Here is a 23,552-nt window from a genome sequence, read left to right on the forward strand (position 1 = left end):
TGCAGCGGAGACGCGATAATCGAGGGGGTTACTATTCTCATCAACGAGATCCCCTTGAATGCAATCATCAACCTTCTTGAAGGTTCTGATCCGATAAGTCAGAACTACACGACAGATGCTTTCATGACAAGCGAAATTTGTGGCAGTGGTTTGTTAACGTGCCTGAAAGCGGTACATCTAAAGTCATCAAGGACTTTGGCGGAAGTACCGTTCTTCACACTGAAATACAGCTTTTCGACGTCATTACAGGTTACTGACGAACGTATTCACGTCTCTACGCAATATCATTCGACGAGCGCGGCGGATGAAGACTGCAAAGTAGCTGATTCGTCGTTACCGGATGTTGTGGCTTGTACCAAGCTGCTGGATACACATGAATCAGATGGCAATTGCAGCGTAGAGTTGGAAAAACATGAAAATTTGGCTGAACCTAACATTAGCGGCGACGGCGAAGAAATCTACGATACCTGTGATATTCAAGATCGAGAATCGAGCGAAGAGGATGATACTCACGAAAACGCCCAGCTTCATCTGAGCGAGCTGCTTATCACTGTCATACAAGGCAGAAACTGCGGTATGTCAAATCCGGATTTACTGGAATGCGTTGACAAAGTAGTGCCCGGGATGACAGACGGCACTGGTGAAGCTTTGATGCAACAAGCCCCGTTTTCCATCAAAAACTACTGTGACGGAAATGTTCGGAGCGAATCAAATGCGTCCCGGTTTTCGGATTTCAGCGATGCACAGTCGGCCGCTTTGGATAACGGTAAACTAGAGTGGTTTATTCCTTCTGACGACGTTCCGCAGAGTCTGCTTCCTGTTCCTGACATGGGAAAGTTGATTTCTAATCCTACATTACATCCACACGAGAGAATTGACACGGAATTGGACTTGACACCTATCGTTAATTTGCCGGATCATACGTTACCGAGAAAACAGGCTCTCGCTTCTCAGAAATATAAATGCTTCGGGTGCGGACTTTGTCTTCAAGATTGCCGTCGTGGTTTCAACCGCTGCGAGCTCTTCAATTCTTATTTTTGCCATACGTGCCACGATAATCGTACGAAAAGAATTCTACCGGCCCGCGTTTTTCATATGTTCGATTTTAAGCGCTACAAGGTGTGTAAAGTTGCAAGTGTTTTACTCGATGAATTACACTGTGAACCGTTATTTGATATCGAAAAAATCAACCCGAGCATCTATGGCAAAAGCAGAAGTCTCCTACGGTGCCTGGAGTTGAGGAAAACTGGTTCCAGACTGCTGAAGAAGATCGAATCTTGTCCATTGCCATGGCAGTCTCAAGACACTGTCTTGATGGAAAGTTTGAACTGCTTGCCATTACACATGCTCAGAAGCGCGCCGTCAGTGTATTCTGTGTCGGATTTGATTCATGTCAAAGGCGGTGTAATCTTGAAGCAGTTGAATTCGTTTGTGAAGGAGTGTACGAGCCATGTTGAAACTTGCAATCTTTGTTCTAAATCTTGAGTCGTAGGTATTTGTCATTTATCAGTGCAATATTATGTTACGTGGTGAGATTACCTCTAATTTTTTATCAAATAGATATGATATTGAATTACGTTCTTTTCATAATCAATTCGTCGGTGCTGGGTTCCTGCACAGAGATCTAGGTACTTTGATTGAAGTCACAAGATCATGGTAAAAGTTTTTTTGGGGAAGATGGGGATCGTCGGTTGTCTATCTATGAGTACAGTGAAGTATGGTACAAAGCAAATTTATAGTTTTATACATTCGCTCGCAGAAGAGAAGGCATTGTAAACGTTCAGTCATTTACAGTAGGCACTGTGGGGCTGCGGAAATGCTTATATTCATGCATTGCCACATGTATAAATCTATCTATAAAATATCATGACGACGGAGTCGATCAGCAGACTGTTCAGATTCCATCCGTCTTGATGGTCTCTCGAAGCGAAATCTCCACAGTAAATGAGGTGTCCAGCAAAGCTCGTGCTCCCGATGCACGGATGTTCGGCATTCGCTTTGGCAGACTTCATCTTCACTCCAGGGCATAAGGCGAATGCTCCTGATTCGTGGTTTATAACGCGAAACTAAAAGATAATTTATTTACAGTAGACAGACAAAAACTTTCGAAAGCTTTAGAATGTTCATTGACATCTATGCAGTGCACTGTGTAGGGCGTGACTTACGATCGCGAGATCTAAACGGGGGACATCTGTGATTTTAGGACAGGTCGTCAATATAGATGGAAGAATCAATAAGATCAACTACGGTCACGTGTAATTTACCACAGTAGTCGTAATAAAAGATCACGTTTATTACACACAATGTGAGACTTAATTTTTTTAAGTGCCTCATCAGCATTGGCGTAACATCTCACGTGTCCAGAATTCACACGATGATATATTTCCGTAACTCACTCACCAATTGCCTCAACAGTATTGGTATATGGTTTTGACTTGTCGAATTTACGAGAACACGAGAATGGGACGCGATAAAGAAAAACCAAATTAGTACGTGGAACTTTACCTGTACGTAACCAGCGTCTACCTCATTCTTGACTTTAGTTGGGTAGAGTCTCAATAATTCCTCGTTACTTCCGCGGTCCCATGCTATGGGAATGGCGGGACCGTTGTCCAAGTATTTGCGATATTGCTTTGCCTTCAGGTTGTAATGGCGAGAGAACAGAGACGCCAGATTTCCTCCATACGTGCTCATAAATCCGTTGCGTGTGTGGTATTTCAGAAATGCACTGAACAGAGTAAAAAGCTCATATTCCAGTGGTTCTCAACCTTTTTGCCTTCGCAGACCCCTTTTAGACCATCACGGACCCCCTCAAGTACAGTTGAAATTTAGCTCGATTATCATGTAATCGTCATAGCTGTCTTGTGGAAATATTATTCATACGCGAGTGATAAACAGTAACAAGATTACTTTTTCGTGGAAATAACATCATAATATGTGTGAAAATTCGTTATCAGTAGGCAGTCGTGTCTTGGAAATCCGCGCCTTCAATTTGATGGCGAATGTAGTATTAACGCGTATCGCTTCCGACGACACCTTTGGGTATAATAGCAACATATATATCACCAAAATTGAGTAACAGATTTTTAATGAACGTTAAGCCCCGGCCATTTCCATGTTTGTTTGTTTGTGGTATTCATGGTGTTTTTCAACTACAATGGTAATTTACACCAGGCCCATATTCTTCAATTTGGTTTCGTATCTGCCGACATGCAGCACGACCCACCCACTTCTAGTCTTTTTGTGGACACCGCTTATGCGGATCGCACGGCGAGGATGAACCTAAATTCTGGAGTCGACCTCGGTCGGACTCCAACCCGTAACCCATCGGTGTTGCAGCAGTGGATGTTACCACTACGCTATCTCGCCAAGTCCTTTCCATTTAGCAGCTCAGATCTCACCTTGAATTTCTTCTGTATATTAGCCTACAAATGAAATTCGATCCGGTGGCGAGGTTTCAGTCCCGTAACTGGGCCAGATTAGGAAAATAAACGTCAGGAATTTCTATTTCAAACGACTGTTCACTAATTCGCTGACACTGACGATTTCAAATCCAAATGATAACCTTTCGAAGTTACCCTGTTTAACCTTACCACTGCAACTTGATATTTTCCACAAACTCCATCAACAACAATATGTTTGTATCAGTAGGCTACTGAGACTTTGACAATTAATATGCGTCAGCATAGTAGGATGTTTCATCTCAGATGGCCAATTGGCCATGCTGTTAATGTGAATCCTGAAGTTTTAGAGGGTATGAAACGAAACTGCTTCGTGATTTCCCTATAATTAAAATTTAAAAATCAGGTAATAAATCATTTTCCAAATTTAGAGGCTTCGCGAACCCCCTGAAAATGCTTCGCGGACCCCCGGTTGAGAACCACTGTCATATATACATTGAGGCAGATAAGAACGAAGTAGGCTAATACTTTTATGGAGTGCTCACTGCTCATCTGCTCAATTACCAATTGCCTAGTTCAGGGGTGTTCACTGTTCAACCTTTTTACTATTCACCCCTGCATTTCGATTACATATTACAGAAGGCGTAGCCTATATGTCGTCTGATCAGCTAGAGTTGTAACCTGAGTTCCACTTAATGTGTGGCTATAGGTAGGTAGATAATACTTAACTCGCAGTGGTAGACGCACTTTCCTTGCGTTAGTCCTTGATCTGTCTACTTCAACGTGAATACAACGACAGTATTGCCTCAGATAGATATATTGGTCGAATATGTATGGAATATACAGTAGCAGCCTTTGTGGTGTGTTCTGTGCCAGCACTGTTTTTTTTCGATAAATACGTTGAGCATATAAGTTTCTAATTCTAGAAGCAGGCCGTCCTTGCACTCGCAGGCTTACAATACGCATCGAAATTGCCAGTAGCCTATGTTAATGTTAGGAGAAGTTATTGGGTTTCGTTCTCTATAAGTCGCTCGGAACGCGAAAATTTCTTCAACTTCGCGAATAAATTTCGTCGATGATATTGGTAGAATTTGACATCGAAAATCTACGAAAGTACACAGCTAATTGTTCCCGACAGAATCGCGTCAGTAGCACGCTTAAATATTACGTTATATAAGCTATTGTCAGGCTGCACTTTACTTCAGGTTACCATGTCCTCCTTTAAGAGGATTTTTCCTCCTTTTTCAGGAAATCAATTTATTTTAGTCAACAGGACAACATTTCCAGTGAAACATTGGAATCACCAGCAGTTTTTAGTCCGGTAATCTGACTTTTATGATATGTAAAAAGTGTCCTCCTTTCCGCGGATTCTAAAACATGGTAACCCTACTCTACTGCAAGGCCATATTGCTTTGCGTGCGTGCCTCTTGGTGCTTTACAGCTTGGTCTCTGAAATCACACACTTTGCTCATTTTCACAAAATTTCGACGACTTCCACACTAACAGTATCGACCTCTCGTCCCATACCACGTTTTAAACTACTCAGTTCAGTATTGCTCAGATCATTCATTTCGTGGAAATCGCTATAGTTCTACTAAAATCCACATCGGGGATCCAATTAGAATTGATTTAGTGATTATTTTTTGAATATCGATATATAATTTATGTTGATAAAACAACTAAAGTACAAAGTACATGCCTGCTTTCAAACTCCGTCATCGGAGTGTCATCTGGCACTTGCCATACCATGATGTCAGTGGCATTCATTGCGAAGTAGCCGGAATTTTTGTAATCGTCACTACTCGCGGACGAAGCGGATCCATGTGTCGCTCTGTTCTCCCAGAATCCGTCACCGTGCAGACGTGTCGTACTAAAACCTTGTTCAGATGACCATCTATCGCCGGCTGTGCATCTTCCTTTCAAGTTATTTTCGTGAACAGAAGCAACTAGACTCCAACCTCCACCTGCTGTGATCATGTCACAATATGTCCTGAATACGTTGCCCTAAATTATTGAAATCGTTATTTAGTATGTAGGTAATTATCGTAACGAATCCAGCCTATACTGCCATCTCGCTATTTTTACTTTTCATTCAGTGAGCATGCCTCTCTTTACATCGCCTGGGCCAAGGAGGGTGTCTGATTTCAAAGACTAGTCCAAGTTGTTTCGACACCTCCCTATCTTTTCATTGTATCGCAATTTTGTGGTGTATTGAACTGATAAAAATTCTAATAAACCAAACCGAAGCAGTCGACTAACACAGTCAAAACCTATCCCCATGAGCTCGCCCGCAAACATTACCGAGGTCGAAGATTTCGACCAATATGCGATGGTAATTTTGGGCAAGGGGGTTCTATATAGAACAATGCATGCATGTCGGCAATTCGAGGTCATCATGTTCCGTCTGCTCTCCGGCCATTGTAGGCTTAACGCCCATTCGTTCAAAATAGGATGTTCAGACACTCCGCTATGTCTTCATTGCAAATTTGCCGAAACCGTCGACCATTTTCTACTGAATTGTGCAAGATAGGATTTTCAACGGTCCTTTCCCATTGAGTCATGCCATAATCATGACATACCATTCACGACTTATAACCTCTTGGTCCAGCCCGAACTATTAACCCCTGTGGCTGAATTCGTGCTATTATGTCGTAGAATCCTTTAAGTTTTGATTCGTATAGCCGAGGTTGAATTACATTGCAAGGGTACTTATACAGGGAGGTAATTTCAGACCGTATTGCACCAGACCCTTGGTAAATAAGCGCCACTACAACTTTTAACCATATTAATAATAACAATAAACTGTAGCACATCTCATGTCCGGCTGTGGTGCACTTGCAGCTACCGAATACACATGGAGACACAATAGGATTGGTCACTACATTCATCTTGAATTATGCAAACATTTTAACATCACCACTTCGACAAAAAATTGGTACGATTACAGCGCAGCACCAGTGAAAGAAAACGAACAAGTAAAAATTCTGTGGGATGTACCAGTTATAACTGACCGCGAAATCAGAAGCAACCGCCCGGATATAATCGTCAAACTAAAAAATAAAAGAGAATGCTTATTCATTGAACTGGCTGTCCCAGCTGATCACAACCTACTGCAAAAAGAATCAGAAAAACACTCCAAATACGCAGACCTCAAAATGGAATGTGAGAAAATGTGGCGATGCAAAATAAACATTGTACCGATAGTCATTGGCTCTACAGGGGTCGTGAGCAAAAAAATCATGAGACATATCCAACAAATTCCGGGTAACGTTCGATTCGACATGATCCAAAAGATCACATTATTGGGCACTGTGCACATTCTTCGGAAGGCCTTGAATGCACCACTGGACTAAAATTACACTTGTGAATCACAGCATAATTTCTGTAATTTCGATTCTTAATCTTCAATCATCTCTACCTCATCATTGGTTTATTAGCAATTTTATCAGTTCAATACACCACAAAAAATGCGATACAATGAAAGAAAGGAAGATGTCGAAGCGACTAGGTTGTCTATGGAATCTGACACCCACCTTGGCCTAGGCGATGTAAAGAGGAGGCATGCACACTGAATGAAAGTAAAGAAGATAGTATAGAAAAAGAAAGCGACAAGAAATAGGGCGGCATGTCATGGGAAGCGAGATCGATAGGTCAGTCGTGGTCCGGTAATCTTGAGGATGGACTGTACCTCTGCTCTGTAACCCATGCCAATTCTTCATCTGCTGCAATTCTGTAATCTGACTTCTCCGTGTATTGCATAGGAATAACAATTTGAATGTATTACTGAAATTTTAAAAATTTACTCCAATCTCGCCATTTTCCTTTGGGGGCAGGTTGCTCCCCGGATTATGTGTGTATCTACCAGTTTTACTGTGAATAAAGAATATAATAATAATAATAATTGGCGCTACAGGGGTCGTAAGCAAAAAACTCATGAGACATATCCAACAGATTCCGGGTAACGTTCGATTCGACATGATCCAAAAGATCACGTTATTGGGCACTGTGCATATTCTTCGGAAGGCCTTGAATGCACCACTGGACTAAAATTATACTAGTGAATCACAGCATCATTTCTGTAATTTCGATTCTTCATTTTCAATCATCTCTACCTCTGCTCTGTAACCCTTGGCAATTCTTCATCTACTGCAATTCTGTAATTGACTTCTCCATGTATTGCATAGGAATAACAATTTGACTGCATTACTGAAATTTTAAAAATTTACTCCAATCTCGCCATTTTCCTTTGGGTGCAGGTTGCTCCCCGGATTATGTGTGTATTGACCAGTTTCTTACTGTGAATAAAGAATATAATAATAATATAGAGCATGTTTATTAAGCCCATACATCCTTTTGGCAGCCCATTTCGCGGCGTCGCATGTTTGGTCTAGACTTTTTGTACTTAGGTATATGTCCCGTCGCCTAAACGACCGGTGCTTTATATTACCGTACCCCGATAAAATCTCATGTCCTGGTCTTGTATGTGGCAGTTCAGATCACTGAAGCTTGCGAGTATAGTCTGACTATAACAGGAAGAGGATCATACACTCGGAAAACAACAATACGTATGCATAGTGGCGATATAGCGTGACGTCATTAGGGTTGAGGGTTCGAGTCGACCGAGGTCGACTGCCGTATTCTTATCTGAGTGTTGGAGGTTTTTCTAGGCTCTTTCCCGCTATGTGATCCGCCTACGCCTGATGAGGTGGCCAATTATTTTTACCGACGGGTCAAATGAAAATCAGATGATACCTCATCGTACGTCGGTTTCAGATTACGTAATCACGGTATACAAATAAACTAGATTTCAAAGTAATAAGCGCATTTCCGGACTCGTTTATACAGCAGTAGCTTTTGTCAACACATCAGCATTAATAAATATATTTTATTGTATAAATTCCAAGGAACTTTTCGCGAGCCGCTCAGAATCGCGTCACGGGCCGCGACCCTGGCTTTTGTCCCACGGGCCGCACAATGCCCATAGGTCCATAGGTCCCATAGGCGTAAGCGATGTCTTAAAAATCCAAGAAGTGGGCCGCTCTACAAGTCGGCAGATACGAAATCATAATAAATAACACCGCTCTTGTGTACATTGTGCATGACCATTGTACTCGAAAAACGCCATTAATATCACAAACAACAACAACAACATATATCGAGGCTCACCTCAAGATCCTGCAGGAAGTAGAGACCGTTCTGTGAAGTATCATCAAGATGCTTGATTTCTTTGCAACTAGTAGCGGGATGCATAATTGTTCCCAGATCCGTGTTTTCTTAAATATGGAGACGATCGATTATAAACACAGTGCAGTTGTGGCAAACTCCAGACGGAACGCGCGATGAAGATGCAATATATGTTACACTATAGATAACTAACCTAACCGTAGGTTACTTATCTATAGTTACACTTGGAGACACATGGGCGGCTACGAAGCTCTGAGTCAGTTATCGCCAATTCGCCATGCGTTCGAAATGAATGAATTCCAAGTAAAATATCAACGAGCTTCGTACCTTCATCCATGCGCCTTATAATTTGTCGCACTTGTTCATAATCGATTTCAGCTGATGACCCAGTCCTGCCGGGCTCTCCTGGCTCCCCCTTTTGGCCGGGAGCTCCGCGTTTACCCTGCAGGCCATGTGAAATTACCGAAGGGAGTGCTGCGCCATCTTCAGAAGAGCATATGGACTCGTAGGAAGTCAGCAATGTTTCACAAACGGAATTACTTTGCGCTTGGGACGCTGCGAAGGCGCACAGTGATAACAAAGTCACAGAAACCAATGTCAGAAAACCTGAATATAAGACAATCGGGACGTTTTCGTGGAATCAGAGGTGCTATTTCTATGAAATTTACACTCACCGTTCATCTTGTCCAACAAGTCGACTGAAGGTAGCACGATCGACTCACGATTGAAATTGGTTCAACAAATGCGAAATGAAGCTATAGGGCTTCAGCTGTAGCCATTTATATCTCTGACGAAAAGCTGTTTGTTTCACCTCCATTTGCGAAACTGCGTTGTTGTTTAATCACGTACACTACCGTGATCACGAAAATTTCCTCTTGTATGTTTTTGTTATAGATAATATCATGGTGTTTTGAGCATCGCTAATCATGGGCTCCAATTATGACTTAGCGATTAAATCTTAGAAAAACATTGCCGCCCATCGCAACGAAACACAATCAATCTCTTTGTTTAAACTTTACAGCATCTGAACAGGAACATTCGGTGCCAGTCATTTAGGCGCCCATGGACAATTAAACCTATATGTATCAGCATAAGCGCAGTCCTTTTCGACCAAGGTTTTCTCGCTGCCGATCGTTTTGGAACACCTCTCGGAGTCGCATGTTACATGGCCTAACATTTTATATCTTGGTGCGTCGTGGCGCGGTAATGGCCAACGCCGATATGCCCATCTCTATAATTCTTGCCCATGTTTTCTTGGGTGAAGAGTACCCAATAATCAAGATATTTGGCAACTTGAAATCGCGTGGAGCGCGAAAAAATTTTCATAAATTTTCAAAAAATAATTGATAATTTATGCTAATTCACGAAATAATTTTGGGCCCCCTTCAAGCTCGCCCCCCAATTGGGGGGTTTGGGGTGCGGCGGTTGCGGCCCTGGTCAGATGCATCAATGTGTTGAGCTCCAACGTATGAAACATTCGTAGCGGTGCATTACACTTGTCTACAAATTTCAAAAAGAAAGTGCGCCAAAGACTTTGAATATTGATTAAGGCTGATTTTCGGTTGCTGAATCCGATTCCAAGCTCAGAATTTCTCTAAGACGTCGGATGATTTTTTCGCTATGAATTTGCCCAATTTCGTAAATTTACCAAATTTCTAGTGCTTGACATGCCCAATTCTGAAAACGTCAGACTGAGACTATCCCTGAAGAGGATATACGAAGGAGCTTTCATAGTTTCTATCGATATGTTTGGCTTTGATCAGTGGTTTACAAACTATTTTGACTCATCATCCCCTTTTCAAGCCCAACATACCTTTATCGACTCCTTAAAGCCGCTGGTCCTCATAACGATGAACTTTTACTTTTTGACTACTTAAGTAGGTCTTATTTTCTTGTAATCAGGGCTTTGGAGCTGGCACAAATAATAAACTGCTCCAGCTCCGGCTCCGGAGCTCTCTTCTATGATGAATAGCTCCGGCTCCAAGCCCCGGAGCTCATTGATACCGCCGCTCCGGCTCCAGCTCTTGCTCCGCAAACTATCGAATGGTTCAGTCATGTAGTCAATAAATACCGTTCCGCCGGAGCCCGTCGAGCCGAACCGTTATTTTGTGTGGGTGTGCACAGTCCGGTGACGTCATGATTACTCTATGTCGACTGTCGAGAACGTCATAGTCGCACGAGAACTAACTCCACGACATTGCTGCGTACCGCATCAAAACACGAATGCGACGTTTTAATACCGGCGATGCACTTGATCATATCAAGTCATACAGTTGACTGTAATCTTGAAATCGTGGGATTGTTCAAGTATAGCGCATGTCGCGACCAGAAATTCGCTTTCTACCAAATACCCAATGAGTTCAAATTCGATATTGATGCGCTCGTGACCAGTCGGTCCGGGGTCGATCAAGTTTACTGGACAGTGGACATATAGTTTCCTTCAACAGAACCGAATGAATGCAGAACTAGTGCCACTAAGAATCTGGTGTGCATTGCACCGTGTTAGCCACGAATTAAATCATACGCCCATATTGCGTGACAATTCAGGAATACGACTGTCTGTAAAGCAGTCTGGTGTGCATTGCACCGTGTTAGTCACAAATTAAATTATACACCCATATTGCGTGACAATTCAGGAATACGACTGTCTGTAAAGCAGACAACAATAAATGCACAGAACAGATAATTACATACGGGAAGAGCGCATTCAATCACTAATTCCTCTCTTTTATTCGGGCATCGAATTGACTAGCTCGTATCGCGAAAATTGTTCGCGGACTATAACGGCGTTCTGGGGTGCGTTTCTCTATTTATGTTCGCGGTAGGGATGGTGTGAACCCCTGAAAGGTTCAGGGTTCGTGTGAACGCGAACCTTTTTGAAAGGTTCTGTGTGAACGCAAACGTGAACCTATGACGTCATGTGACGTCATATCGTTAATTCCAATCCAACATTTCAGTGAAGTGATATTTAAATGTACAATGTACAGCGTACACGATACTTAGCGATGACTCAGGTCACATTATACCACAATAATGCTGCAGTACATGCTGACTTTTTAAACATCACCAAATGTATGCACTGGAACAATCAATGCTATAATAATCCCATAAAATCAGTATCTTTCGTCGCTTTGCCAACATCGACCTCGCCTTCCACCACATGCCAACCTCATTTTGTCGCTTGCGTCTTATATTCTCTGCATTACTTTACATTCAGTGTGCAATGTACAATTGCGCATGCCTCGTTTTTGCTTCGCCTAGGCCAGTGGTTCCCAACCTTTCTCGACTCATCGCCCCCTTTTGAAGCTCCACTCCGATCATCGCCCCCCAAATATTGGGAACCGAAAAATGGTCATACTAACTGGGATCACCGGCGAGTTGACTAATCAAAAAAAGGTCAACTTTTCGGCTCGACCTCGAAATTACACTTTTACAGCTAAATTTTCGTGAGTTGACTAAAAAAGGGTCATTTCTCCGACTTGACTCTCATCAGGACCGCAACAGCACTTCGTCAGCCCCCCCCCCCAAAAAAACAACGTTGGTCTTGGGCCTCCATAGGGTGATAAACCAAACCCCAGACCCCCCTCAGCCATTGGACTTTACGTCGTTACATATCAGCTATACCCTATTTCATGTAGGCCTACTGTTTGGTGAGTCACCATATTTCGCCTAAACGCGCGAAGCCCGACAAATTTCTATAATTCATGTTTGAATCGGTCAATATGGTCGGGAATTGCATATATATTGCTATCAATTTTTTATCCTCTCGCAGCTCACGTAATCAGATTTACCGTCACAGCTGAGTGTGGTGTGTTGGAAAAGGTAGGACCCCTAAATAATGACTAAACATCTTCGGGCGGACCCTTTGCTATATTGATTTCGTTACATGATGCTATTTCGTGACCTATATCTGCTATGTCAAAAGATATGGAAATCACCAAAACGTACCAAACTGAAAGACACACGGTTTCAAATTGGTATTTCTTTACTGGCAAATAATTTTTTCCTGCGGAGATGGCATTAGTCCTTTAGGGTTCAGATCGCCAGGACAGGAACATTCGACGCCAGTCATTGAGGCGCCTATGGACAATTAAACATTTATGTATTTGTATATATATAGGAGTTTTCGGTCAGCACAAGGGCATCGCTTTTCGGCCAAGGTCTCCTCGCTGTTGTTCGTCCTGGCACACGTTTCGGAGTCGCATGTTACATGGCCTATAACTTCATATGTCTTGGAGCGTCGTGGCGCAGTAATGGCCGACGCCGAAGTTTCCATTTCCATAAATCATGCGATTAAATAGTATATTCATATTGAAATGAACCCGAATATTTTCGGCTGACACTCGTCAGGGGTAATCGTCAGCAACTAGTAGAGAATTGGAAAGAACATTGTATATCAACAATCGTATCACAAAATATGACGTCACCAGCATGAAATTTCGAATGAGAGAGCGTTCAATGTACTATTTTTAGGTGATACACGAACTCCTTTTGTTGACAGAGTTTTGGTTGGTGTATTTTGATAAAAGTTGATTCCAAGGCACACAAATGGAATTGTGAACGGCCTCGACCTACGATTCGAAATCGGTCGTCTCGATAATTATTCGCACAAATCGGATTATCCAACAGATGTTTGCCGATGGCAGAATTAATTGCCTTTGATCGATCAGCATCAATCTTAAGTGGATGAGTTAAGGGTGAGCTTTTCACATCGCGTGACGCACGTGTTCTGATAAATCTGGGGACATGTTGGTTTATGCGGTCCTGCAGACGTCTTGAAGTTCTTCCCACGTAGCCACAATCACAGTGGCACCTATATTCGTACACTACATTACTTTGTTGAAGTGCAGGAAGCACGTCTTTGCGTGTTGAAGGGAGCAGTTGTGTTGTTGTCAAAATCACATTGGTTTTGACTGTATCGTAACATTTACCGACAGCAGAAATCAATTGTTTTTCAAAGCGGGTGGAAATGGGCCCAATCCAAGGTAGATGGATATAAACATCTTTTATTGTTCGTGCGGTGGGCTCTGTTCGTTTTTCTGCGTTGAATTGCGTTAATTTCCTCTCCATGCCGCGGCTGATGACGTGTTCAGGGTAACCGTTATCAAGTAAGATTTTTCGGATGTATAGTCAAGTTCTAAACTCAGTTTGTTACCCGAACATATCATCAACGCTCTATGCACGAGTGTGCCTATGAGGTTAATTTTTCTGCGCCGAGGACTAAATGAATTCCAGCGAAGGTATTGGCCTGTGAATGTCGGTTTCCTGAAAACAGACGTTTCAAATTTGTTGGTATTGCGCTTTTCAACTAATACGTCCAGAAATGATAATGAGTTATTGCGTTCTTTTTCTATTGTGAATTGCAAGGCCGGGTGAAGCGAGTACGAGGGCGAGCTTCTGTCCCAGCGTGAGTCCGCCAAACGACTATTGTACCGCCGATACGTAGATGATACATTTGTCATTTTCAGGAATGAATCGGAGTGCGACCAATTTTTCATTCGCTTAAACTCGCTTCACCCGGCCTTGCAATTCACAATAGAAAAAGAACGCAATAACTCATTATCATTTCTGGACGTATTAGTTGAAAAGCGCAATACCAACAAATTTGAAACGTCTGTTTTCAGGAAACCGAAATTCACAGGCCAATACCTTCGCTGGAATTCATTTAGTCCTCGGCGCAGAAAAATTAACCTCATAGGCACACTCGGGCATAGAGCGTTGATGATATGTTCGGGTAACAAACTGAGTTTAGAACTTGACTACATCCGAAAAATCTTACTTGATAACGGTTACCCTGAACACGTCATCAGCCGCGGCATGGAGAGGAAATTAACGCAATTCAACGCAGAAAAACGAACAGAGCCCACCGCACGATCAATAAAAGATGTTTATATCCATCTACCTAATTGGATTGGCCCCATTTCCACCCGCTTTGAAAAATAATTGATTTCTGCTGTCGGTAAATGTTACGATACAGTCAAAACCAATGTGATTTTTACAACAACACAACTGCTCCCTTCAACACGCAAAGACGTGCTTCCTGCACTTCAACAAAGTAATGTAGTGTACGAATATAGGTGCCACTGTGATTGTGGCTACGTGGGAAGAACTTCAAGACGTCTGCAAGACCGCATAAACCAACATGTCCCCAGATTTATCAGAACACGTGCGTCACGCGATGTGAAAAGCTCACCCTTAACTCATCCACTTAAGATTGATGCTGATCGATCAAAGGCAATTAATTCTGCCATCGGCAAACATCTGTTGGATAATCCGATTTGTGCGAATAATTATCGAGACGACCGATTTCGAATCGTAGGTCGAGGCCGTTCACAATTCCATTTGTGTGCCTTGGAATCAACTTTTATCAAAATACACCAACCAAAACTCTGTCAACAAAAGGAGTTCGTGTATCACCTAAAATAGTACATTGAACGCTCTCTCATTCGAAATTTCATGCTGGTGACGTCATATTTTGTGATACGATTGTTGATATACAATGTTCTTTCCAATTCTCTACTAGTTGCTGACGATTACCCCTGACGAGTGTCAGCCGAAAACATTCGGGTTCATTTCAATATGAATATACTATTTAATTGTATATTGAAGTTCTGTACCTCCAAGAAGCTCTTCAAATAAATCATGCGTATTTTTGTTTGGGGACGGGTACCCCAAAATCAAGATATATGATAGTCTGAAATCGCGCACAGCGCGAAAAATTTTTGAAAAAGTTGGATGAATTTCTAAAAAATTACTCTATAATTTATGTTAATTCACGAAATATTTTTAGGCCCCCTTCAAGTTCGGACCCCGATTGGGGGTTTGGGGTACAGCAGTTATGGTCCTGACTCCAATATAGCCGTTTTAACGCGCCACCGCCCCCCTATCGCCCCTTCGTTGTTTTCGCCCCCCATCGCCCCCTTCGGTATTTTCGCCCCGCTAGACCGCTAAATCGCCCCCTGGGGGGGGGGGTATCGCCCACGTTGGGAACCACTGGCCTAGGCCAAGGTGGGTGTCTGATCATAAAGACTACTCCAAGTTGTTTCGACACCTTCCTCTCTTTTCATTGTATAGCAGTTTTGTGGTGTTTTGAAACGATGAAAATATTAATAAAACTGATTGATTGATTGATTGATTTCGACGAGGACTTGCAAGGGAATATAAGCTTACGCCTCAACGGTCAAGGCCAGACCGTAAAATGTATTCGGCGTCTGACTATTGATACATAGATATTGAGCAGAGTGTAAAAGGGTTTCTATACTTGCCACCGTTATTATCCCATAAACAAGTTATACAGTAATCAACACTACAAACGTCAAATTGTAATTTATGAAAAAGGTTCACAGTGCAGAACCTACCAAGGCTCGTTTGTGAACGTGAACCTCTAAATTCCTGAGGTTCACACACAGAACGCGAACGTGAACCTCTCGTTCACACCATCCCTAGTTCGCAGATCTTTACAGCAATACACGATCATGCGCAGGATTGAATTACAATTCGCAGGCACACACAAAAACACAACGTTGAATTTCGCCGTATAATTAAAAAGCTATCACCAAAGTACGGGCATTTGCTCGTCTAATTCAGAGATTTAGTTAATTTCATTTTTTGTTTATTAGTTATCAACTGTGAAAATTGCTGCTGTCCTGGGTGGCTCGGCTCTGAAGACTTTTCATATCGAGCTTCCCGTCTACCTTGCATGTCGCATTTCACTATAACATTTTTGTAGTGTAATGGTGATATGTAATGTATACGAATAAAGATTCTCTCTCTCTCTCTCTCTCTCGCAACGAAAGATACTTTCCTCCATTATCGGATAGAAAGTGTCTGTTCTTACTGAGTAGCTTGCCAAGAATAGAAAGAACTTCAACAGCAGCATGGCTGGCAACACTGAAGTTGAGCGTACACTGCTGGTTACACACCGTGTTGCTTCATTCTTGTGCATCCAGCACAATTTTTCAAAATGCGCTTCTTGATATTAGAACCAATGCCCCCGCAGTCTTACTTCAGTTAGGATATTACGATACGTTGAGCTTGAGCATAACACCATGTCAACTTATTTGTTTCATTTGATTCACAATGAGCATACAACGGGCCGTCTACAAAGACAGGCCTATAAAGTAGGCTACAAGCTGTAAAATTTCAAATGATAAGTTCACCGACAGTGCAAACATCTACGTTACAAACGAAATGCAGGTTTCAAATATTTATTGACTTTGTAAACAATTTCTGACCTAACGTTACAAAGTATAAAAAACCAGTTCGGCATCAAAAAGGGTGGGAGTAGAAGTAGTAGGCCTATACATATACATGACTATACTATACCTGAGTAGATAAGCACAATTGCAAGCAGGGCTTTGGAGCCGGAGCCGGAGCAAGGAGCCGGAGCAAGGAGCCGTGTATTTCTAACGGAGCTTAAGCTGGAGCAGAAGCTCTGAATAAAATTCAGATGGAGCCGGAACCGGAACTGGAGCCGGTTGTCTGAAAAGTAGCTCCGGATCCGAGATGCTATGATAATACTTTTGGCTCAATTCACGAAATTTTACCGTAATCGTTCAAAAATTAAGAGTTGTTGCCTCGTTTGCGCTACCTTTTTTTAAAGTAAGCAAGTTCAAATAGTTTAAGTTCATATATAATGCGCTAAACCTGGGTATGCGAGACATGCCGTGTATTACTATATTCTGGGACTTGTTCATTCGTCATACCCGCAATTTCGTCACCAGAACAATACTGATGGCCAATAGAGGGGTTCGAAAAATATTGATCACTATTGGGGCTGGGAAAAATCGAGTACCTGAGTGATTCGATTCTGAATCACGTATTACGCTTCGAGTCGAGTATTCGAGTATCACTCATTATGGCGTCATGACAGAATTTATTATGTCAAAGTTCAAATATGTACTTTTTAGATCACCACAAAGAAAATAATGCCTCTTATACGTTGCATTAAATGTACTTTTATATTTTTCGACTATACCGATTTCATTGCACTTCTTGATAATGTTGTGGGATGATCATGACTTCGGGAATGTGTCGTTGTACTGCAACAAATTTTAATTATTTATTCCATGATGCGTGATGTAACTACTGAAATTCTTCATAGCTCCAGATTTCGTCAAAATAAAGTTTTTTTGTGTAATCATTTGTCAGATTCAAGTCAAAAAAGTTTTTTCAGGCCAAACTACTTCGTAAGGACAGACAGCTCCAACCATGAAATGAAGATAAGCAGTACAATTCTAACATTATTTAACACCTATTTAACATACATGAGGGCAAATTTTGTCAAAATTAAGTTTCTCAAGGTCATAAATGTCAAAAGTTTGATTTTTAGGTCAAAATCTTCCGTTTGTTAGGTAAAAATATCGCCCCTGTTATGACCTATGAGCTGTTTTGGTTTACTGTCGCACTGCAACCTTGAGCACTTACGCAATGGATTATGAAATTGCAATGCAAATTTATCAACCATCTGGCTTGACAGGCAAAGGAGTAGAGCAGAATTTATGATTCATTTGACGAATTACATAGACCTCTGAGTACAATATGTCAAACATAAATGAGCACAGTGTTTGTACAAACTGTTTGGCTGAATTCATTGTGTAGCGTCTTCGCCAAGGTATGTTCTATTATTCATCATTGGTTAGACGTAAAATAGACGTAAAATACATATTTGTTGAAATAGTCATGTCAGCTGGTACATCACCCAATAAGCATATGTTCTCATTTGTTAGTGGCTTTTAAGAATAGGTGAATTTGAATCATTTACACCGAATGGTATAGTGCTGGAACTTAATTATTGTACCAAAATCACCCCAAACCTGATTTAAATCCGCGGCTATGCAAAAATCCTGAAAATACACGCTCTCTATTTACAGTGCAATCCAAAACTTCTTGAAAGTAGAAGAAAAATGATAATTTGAAATGCATTGCAGGAAAACTAGAGATACTTCGCAGTTTCTGATAATCGGTAAGTCAATCATTCATTTTAATTTTAACAACTCAAAAGAACCACAAGATTGCGATATAATGAACATGGTACGAATTGTCTCTCCCTAAGAATTGGCTTGGCAAGAACGATTAACAGTCACAGTTGTTTACTGACAACAATGGGGTTAAGCGTATATTGCTGGCGACACACTCTGTTGCTTCATACTATCGCAGTTGTTCATGTTGCGGTTTTTGATATAGGACGCGAACTTGTTTCAGATTCAGATTTGAGATATCGGCGGGAAGCTTCTTTAATCGTATAATCGAAGCTATCCATCTTTTTGAGAGGCTTGTTGGTATTCGCACTTTCGCTCGGTTTAGCAACACATCCTCGCCATAAAATTTATTAGGATCTTCCTTTCGAGATGTGTTGATCATCGCACCATATCAACTCAACGGGATATGACTCACAGTAAGTTAGTTGGCCATGGGTGTCCGGACAATACCGAGAAAACCATTACCGAGAATGCCATTACCGAGAATGGACACCACCGAGAATGGACATTACCGAGAATGGACACTACAGAGAATGGACATTTCCGAGAATGGACACCACCGAGAATGGACATTACCGAGAATGCAATATATGCAATGCAGGCATTTTATGCATATGCACAGGTCGCGTGAGTGCATCACGGCGTTGCCACATTCGGTATCGATGCTCAGGTATTAATTTCTCGACAACGTCATTCCCAGTCAGCTATATTCTTGACATTGGCCATTCTCGGTAATGTCCATTCTCGGTGGTGTCCATTCTCGGTAATGACCATTCTCGGTAATGTCCGTTCTCGGTAATGTCCATTCTCGGTAATGGCATTCTCGGTAATGTCCATTCTCGGTACTGGTTTTCTCGGTATTGGTATAGAACCCAGATTACTCGCTAGCCGGACCAAAATGTTACCTCAAAATTCATACTCTAATTTTCCATTGATTACTTTATAATTAAACCTATATTATAATATAATATTGCATTATATTACTGACCATAGAGGCTCAATTTTAGCAACACTTTTATTCGCAAACAGCCGAATTGCCATAAGAAATACGGTGATTGGACATTTGAATACCGTTATATATCATTAAATCGCGATTCGGGTTTCTCTGGAGGCCGGGGACGGGGACCTTTTGAGTCAGAAGTGATGTAGCCAGGGCTGCATTTAAAACAAAGGCCTTTAATTTTTTTAAGTTGTATAATTATGCCATAATTGTGTAAATACTTTCCAAAAAAAACATGTTGTTCCAGCCTATACGGACGATTACCACCCGATATAGCCGACGTGTACGATATGGAATGGGTGGAACCCTCAAACGAGTCGGTTCAACAGCTCGTCATGGCTAAAGGGTGTAAAATGAAAAAAAATGATAATTTCGCAGACAGTGCAACATCTCCGATATGAAGACAATTCGGCTTACAAAATATTTTGACTTCGTAAACAATTTTGACAATTTTTTGACCTAACGGGACCTTGGAAATTCCTCGTTGGTTGCAAGTCAATGCATGGTATGTAAGAAAGCGTCGTCGTTTCTACTCTTGTACACCTGTACGTACAGCCACTCTTAAGAGAGGGCGAGGGCGATATGCCCTTGTCTAATAGTCCAGCATATTGCACACCCTTATAGAGTAAGCTATCCCCAGTCCCCACGGTCTGCGACGGATCTTAGTGATACCAGGAATATACCTTTCTTTCACAATTGTGAATACAGTTGGATGCATTTCCGAGAAATAGAGAGAGAGAGAGAGAGAGAGATCAGATTCATTCTCGTCTACACCATCGAGTTGCGATACAACTTGTAGGTAAGGTTGTCTAGTCCGCACCACCATGTTGTTTCTCCTCCATACATCCCTGAATGCTATAAGCGCCGAGTGGGATGGATACGGATACCAATTTTAGAGACTTCGGTCTGGCGACCTGGCCGGGGTGATGACCTTTTTTTAATCGTTACGCATTGCTGTCCAGGGGTCTGCGCAGTGAGTTGATGAGTGTGCGCAGACTCGTCAAAAATTAGAGGAAACATTGTTCGTAACCACTTTTCTGCCCGTCTAGCTCATTGCATGACTTTAAGTAGTGTACACAGTGACCTTGGATACTCACAAACAGTCCACAAGAGATCGCGCGAATAATGCTTTTTGTTGCAAGTAATTTAGCAAAACATTTTGAAAAAATCGCTCTGGTGCGGCCGCGACCCTAATTTATACCATTCGCGATCCATATTTGAAGAATGCCTTCCATATAAATTATGTCACCGATATTCCAAGGGTGTAATGTAAATCACTGCATAATATGACAGCTGCCCGATGGCTAGTTTGTTCGCAAGAGCAGATCTCAGTTCTATTGAAATGATAAATATATTTGATTTTATGAAATTAAATATAAAGAAAATAGCAAAGACAAGCGGCATGTGGCGAATAGGTCCAGTTGTTGAATAACAACCTTTAAATGGATACATATCCCCATATTTTCAGATATGTTGCAAGTAGAGCGTGAGATTATTGCCATAATAGTTTAGTCTACACTCTATTAGGTAAACACGCAACACGCTATGGTTCCACAGCATGCTGGGGAAACATCAATAAGAAGCAATTCATCTTACATAAAAGTTTGTAACTGCGCTTCATACTCGCTTCATACTGCATTATGACTTACATCACAATCGCTCCATAATTGCGACATATATATTCTTCACAGCAAGCGATCTTTGTCAAAATCTTTAATCCAGTACGTTTCTCCCAGCTTTTTCTTCTAATTTTCATTTTAATGTTACATAAAAAAGTACGACAACAATGGTCACCATAATTATCGCGCCACCTAACCTTGGTTCGGTAATCATCAGCTGGGAAGCTTGAAATGGCGCCATTGGACATCTTGAGTCGAAATAACATGGTTGACGCTCAGTGACGACATTGTCATGAGGAGTGAGAACGCGGACATTTTCGATCTGGCATTAGTACGCATTGCGATGTAGTGACGGGTGTGATAGTTTATAGTCACGGGTCAATATTGTTTTGACCTTGGATTCAACTTTTCTCCGTAGTCACAGATTTGTCTCTTACTGAATATTTTGTCGACCTGCATGATGATGGCAAATAATACTGCTTGTAGTTGTCTGTCAATAGAGCGTGGATAAGAGGAGCCATAATGGTATGGAAGATTTGAAATGGAATGAAAGTAGCGGTAACAAACTTCAGTGAGGAATATGTTGCGGCAGAAATAGTAGTATCTAGGGCATCACTAGCGAGAAAATACACGAACGAGAGCATAACCATTATATCGAGTAGAACGTATATGAAAAACGAAATGAAAATGTAAGTGACGCGTCTCATGGAATCGTTGATACGTTGCCTAAAATTTTCGCTGCGCTCCTTCTGTTTCTTTCGTCCCCGAAGCTTGTAAAGTATGAGCGGATATAAAATTATTATTGACATAGTGGCGGGAAAGTTGGAAAGACAATCCAGCAAGATCGCATAGCCCAACACTAGGTCGACATTTCTCTCGACAAAATATTCCTGAGACACTTCCCCGTTTTCAATGACATGTCGGGGATTTAGTATCACAAGCAGCGGTACAGACAGTGCTATCGCAACGAGCCAAATGAGCACGATAATTGTAAGAGTTTTTTTTCTCGTCACTGCTGCTTTAAACTGCAGCGGGGATATTACAGCGAAATACCGGAATACGGCCAACACCGCCAAAGTCCAATTGCTCAGCAGGCCCTGGCATTCGGTGATGACACCAAAAGATCTAATAAGCATACGAGACGACCCGCGATCCATTCCCGCACCGATAAAGTAGGCTTTCACCACAATCCTGGTAATGACGCTCAGTAGATTTGCCAGTCCCAAGTTGAGAAGAAGCATGTTTGATGAACATCGCAGCAACTCTTTTCTATTTATCAGGATTACTGTAACTAGCAATAAGTTGCTCAGAAATCCGAGTAGTGTGAATGCCCAGTATAGTGTGTCTTCAATTGCAATGACTGACGTATCCGACCTCAAGATATACAAAGTGATGTTGAGGAATTTGACGAGCCGTGTATACTCGACACTGGCGTTAGCCGGAAAATTCATTGAAGACCATATGCTTTTCTAAAACTGTAAAACTGTAAAAAGAACAAATGTGGTCATTAACTCTACCCCATATCATATAGGCCTAATAGCTAAACAACATCCTTCAGTGTCCGATTCAATTGCTGGACAGTGGACATGATTCGCAATGCTTCCTGTACCATACAGTACAACACAATCATATACGGTTTCTATTTCGCCATTTATCAGGCACCATATCTCATATTCGCTAGCACATCGCAAAGCCACACAGCCGCAATAACAGGCTCGTTTGCTATCAAAATATCGGTGATTTCAGAGGCATCTATTATTTAGGCCTGGCGGTATGGTATTTTTCAAAGCTATCTATGCTTTGGCATGCTTCCACGCCTCATCATAAAAAGCACCACCCTCACCCTAATTATGTTGTCATAGGCCACGATGTAACGCCGTGTCCGCAGCGAATTTTTTGGGGCATCACCGATGTATTGCCTGATACTCTCGACGGCTTAACTCCTTCATAAATAGAAACTATATGCGTCAAACAATTGAGGACGTGACAGTAACGTTAGACATGTATTGTTCCTTTAATCATACCAGATATTGGATTATGTCGTTCTTTTCCTATCCCAATCGTTTCAAAGTAAAGTAAATGTTGTTATGCAAGCCATGACGTCACGAATATTCAGTTGTGACATCATAGTGAATTGACATTGACAATTGAAAATATAGGGTAAAAATAGCTCCTTTGACGAAATATATGTACTATTGCTGCTGAACAGACTATTTGGAGGGTTCCAACCGTCCCATATCGATATACGTCGGCTATATCGGGTGGTAATTGTCCTTAGGCTCATACAACATGTTTTGTGTAAAGTATTTACACAATTGTGGCATAATTTTACAACTAAAAAAACACAATTTTTGTTTTTTTATAAGGC

The 23,552-nt window shown here is 41.6% G+C and overlaps 2 protein-coding genes across 2 annotated transcripts in view; both read right to left on the bottom strand.

Moving 5' to 3' along the window:
- The window catches only part of LOC145434224 (uncharacterized), a 239,063-nt gene that overhangs the window by 106,567 nt on the left and 108,944 nt on the right, over positions 1–23,552 (bottom strand). The gene's annotated exons all lie outside the window — the stretch shown is intronic.
- On the bottom strand, positions 1,804–9,417 carry LOC145434198 (intelectin-1a-like). The gene is made up of 6 exons (XM_080311528.1): positions 9,260–9,417; positions 8,913–9,191; positions 8,568–8,674; positions 5,101–5,405; positions 2,506–2,728; positions 1,804–2,066 (listed from the first exon to the last, which is right to left on the bottom strand). Exons 1-6 carry the CDS (start codon positions 9,264–9,266, stop codon positions 1,851–1,853), a joined length of 1,137 nt encoding a protein of 378 aa, XP_080167654.1. The 5' UTR covers positions 9,267–9,417; the 3' UTR covers positions 1,804–1,850.

Source organism: Botryllus schlosseri, chromosome 2 (genome assembly GCF_051294905.1).
Source record: "Botryllus schlosseri isolate E-star chromosome 2, Bs_hap1, whole genome shotgun sequence".
NCBI classification, from domain to species: Eukaryota; Metazoa; Chordata; class Ascidiacea; order Stolidobranchia; family Styelidae; genus Botryllus; species Botryllus schlosseri.

Bases quoted from the DNA above. Each gene is read 5' to 3' on its own strand.
- LOC145434198 (XM_080311528.1), bottom strand. The intron at 2,729-5,100 runs GCATGTACTTTG...TACTCTGTTCAG, and splicing joins ATGACGGAGTTTGAAAGCAG to TGCATTTCTGAAATACCACA. The intron at 2,067-2,505 runs GTAAAGTTCCAC...ATTATCTTTTAG, and splicing joins TAGACGCTGGTTACGTACAG to TTTCGCGTTATAAACCACGA.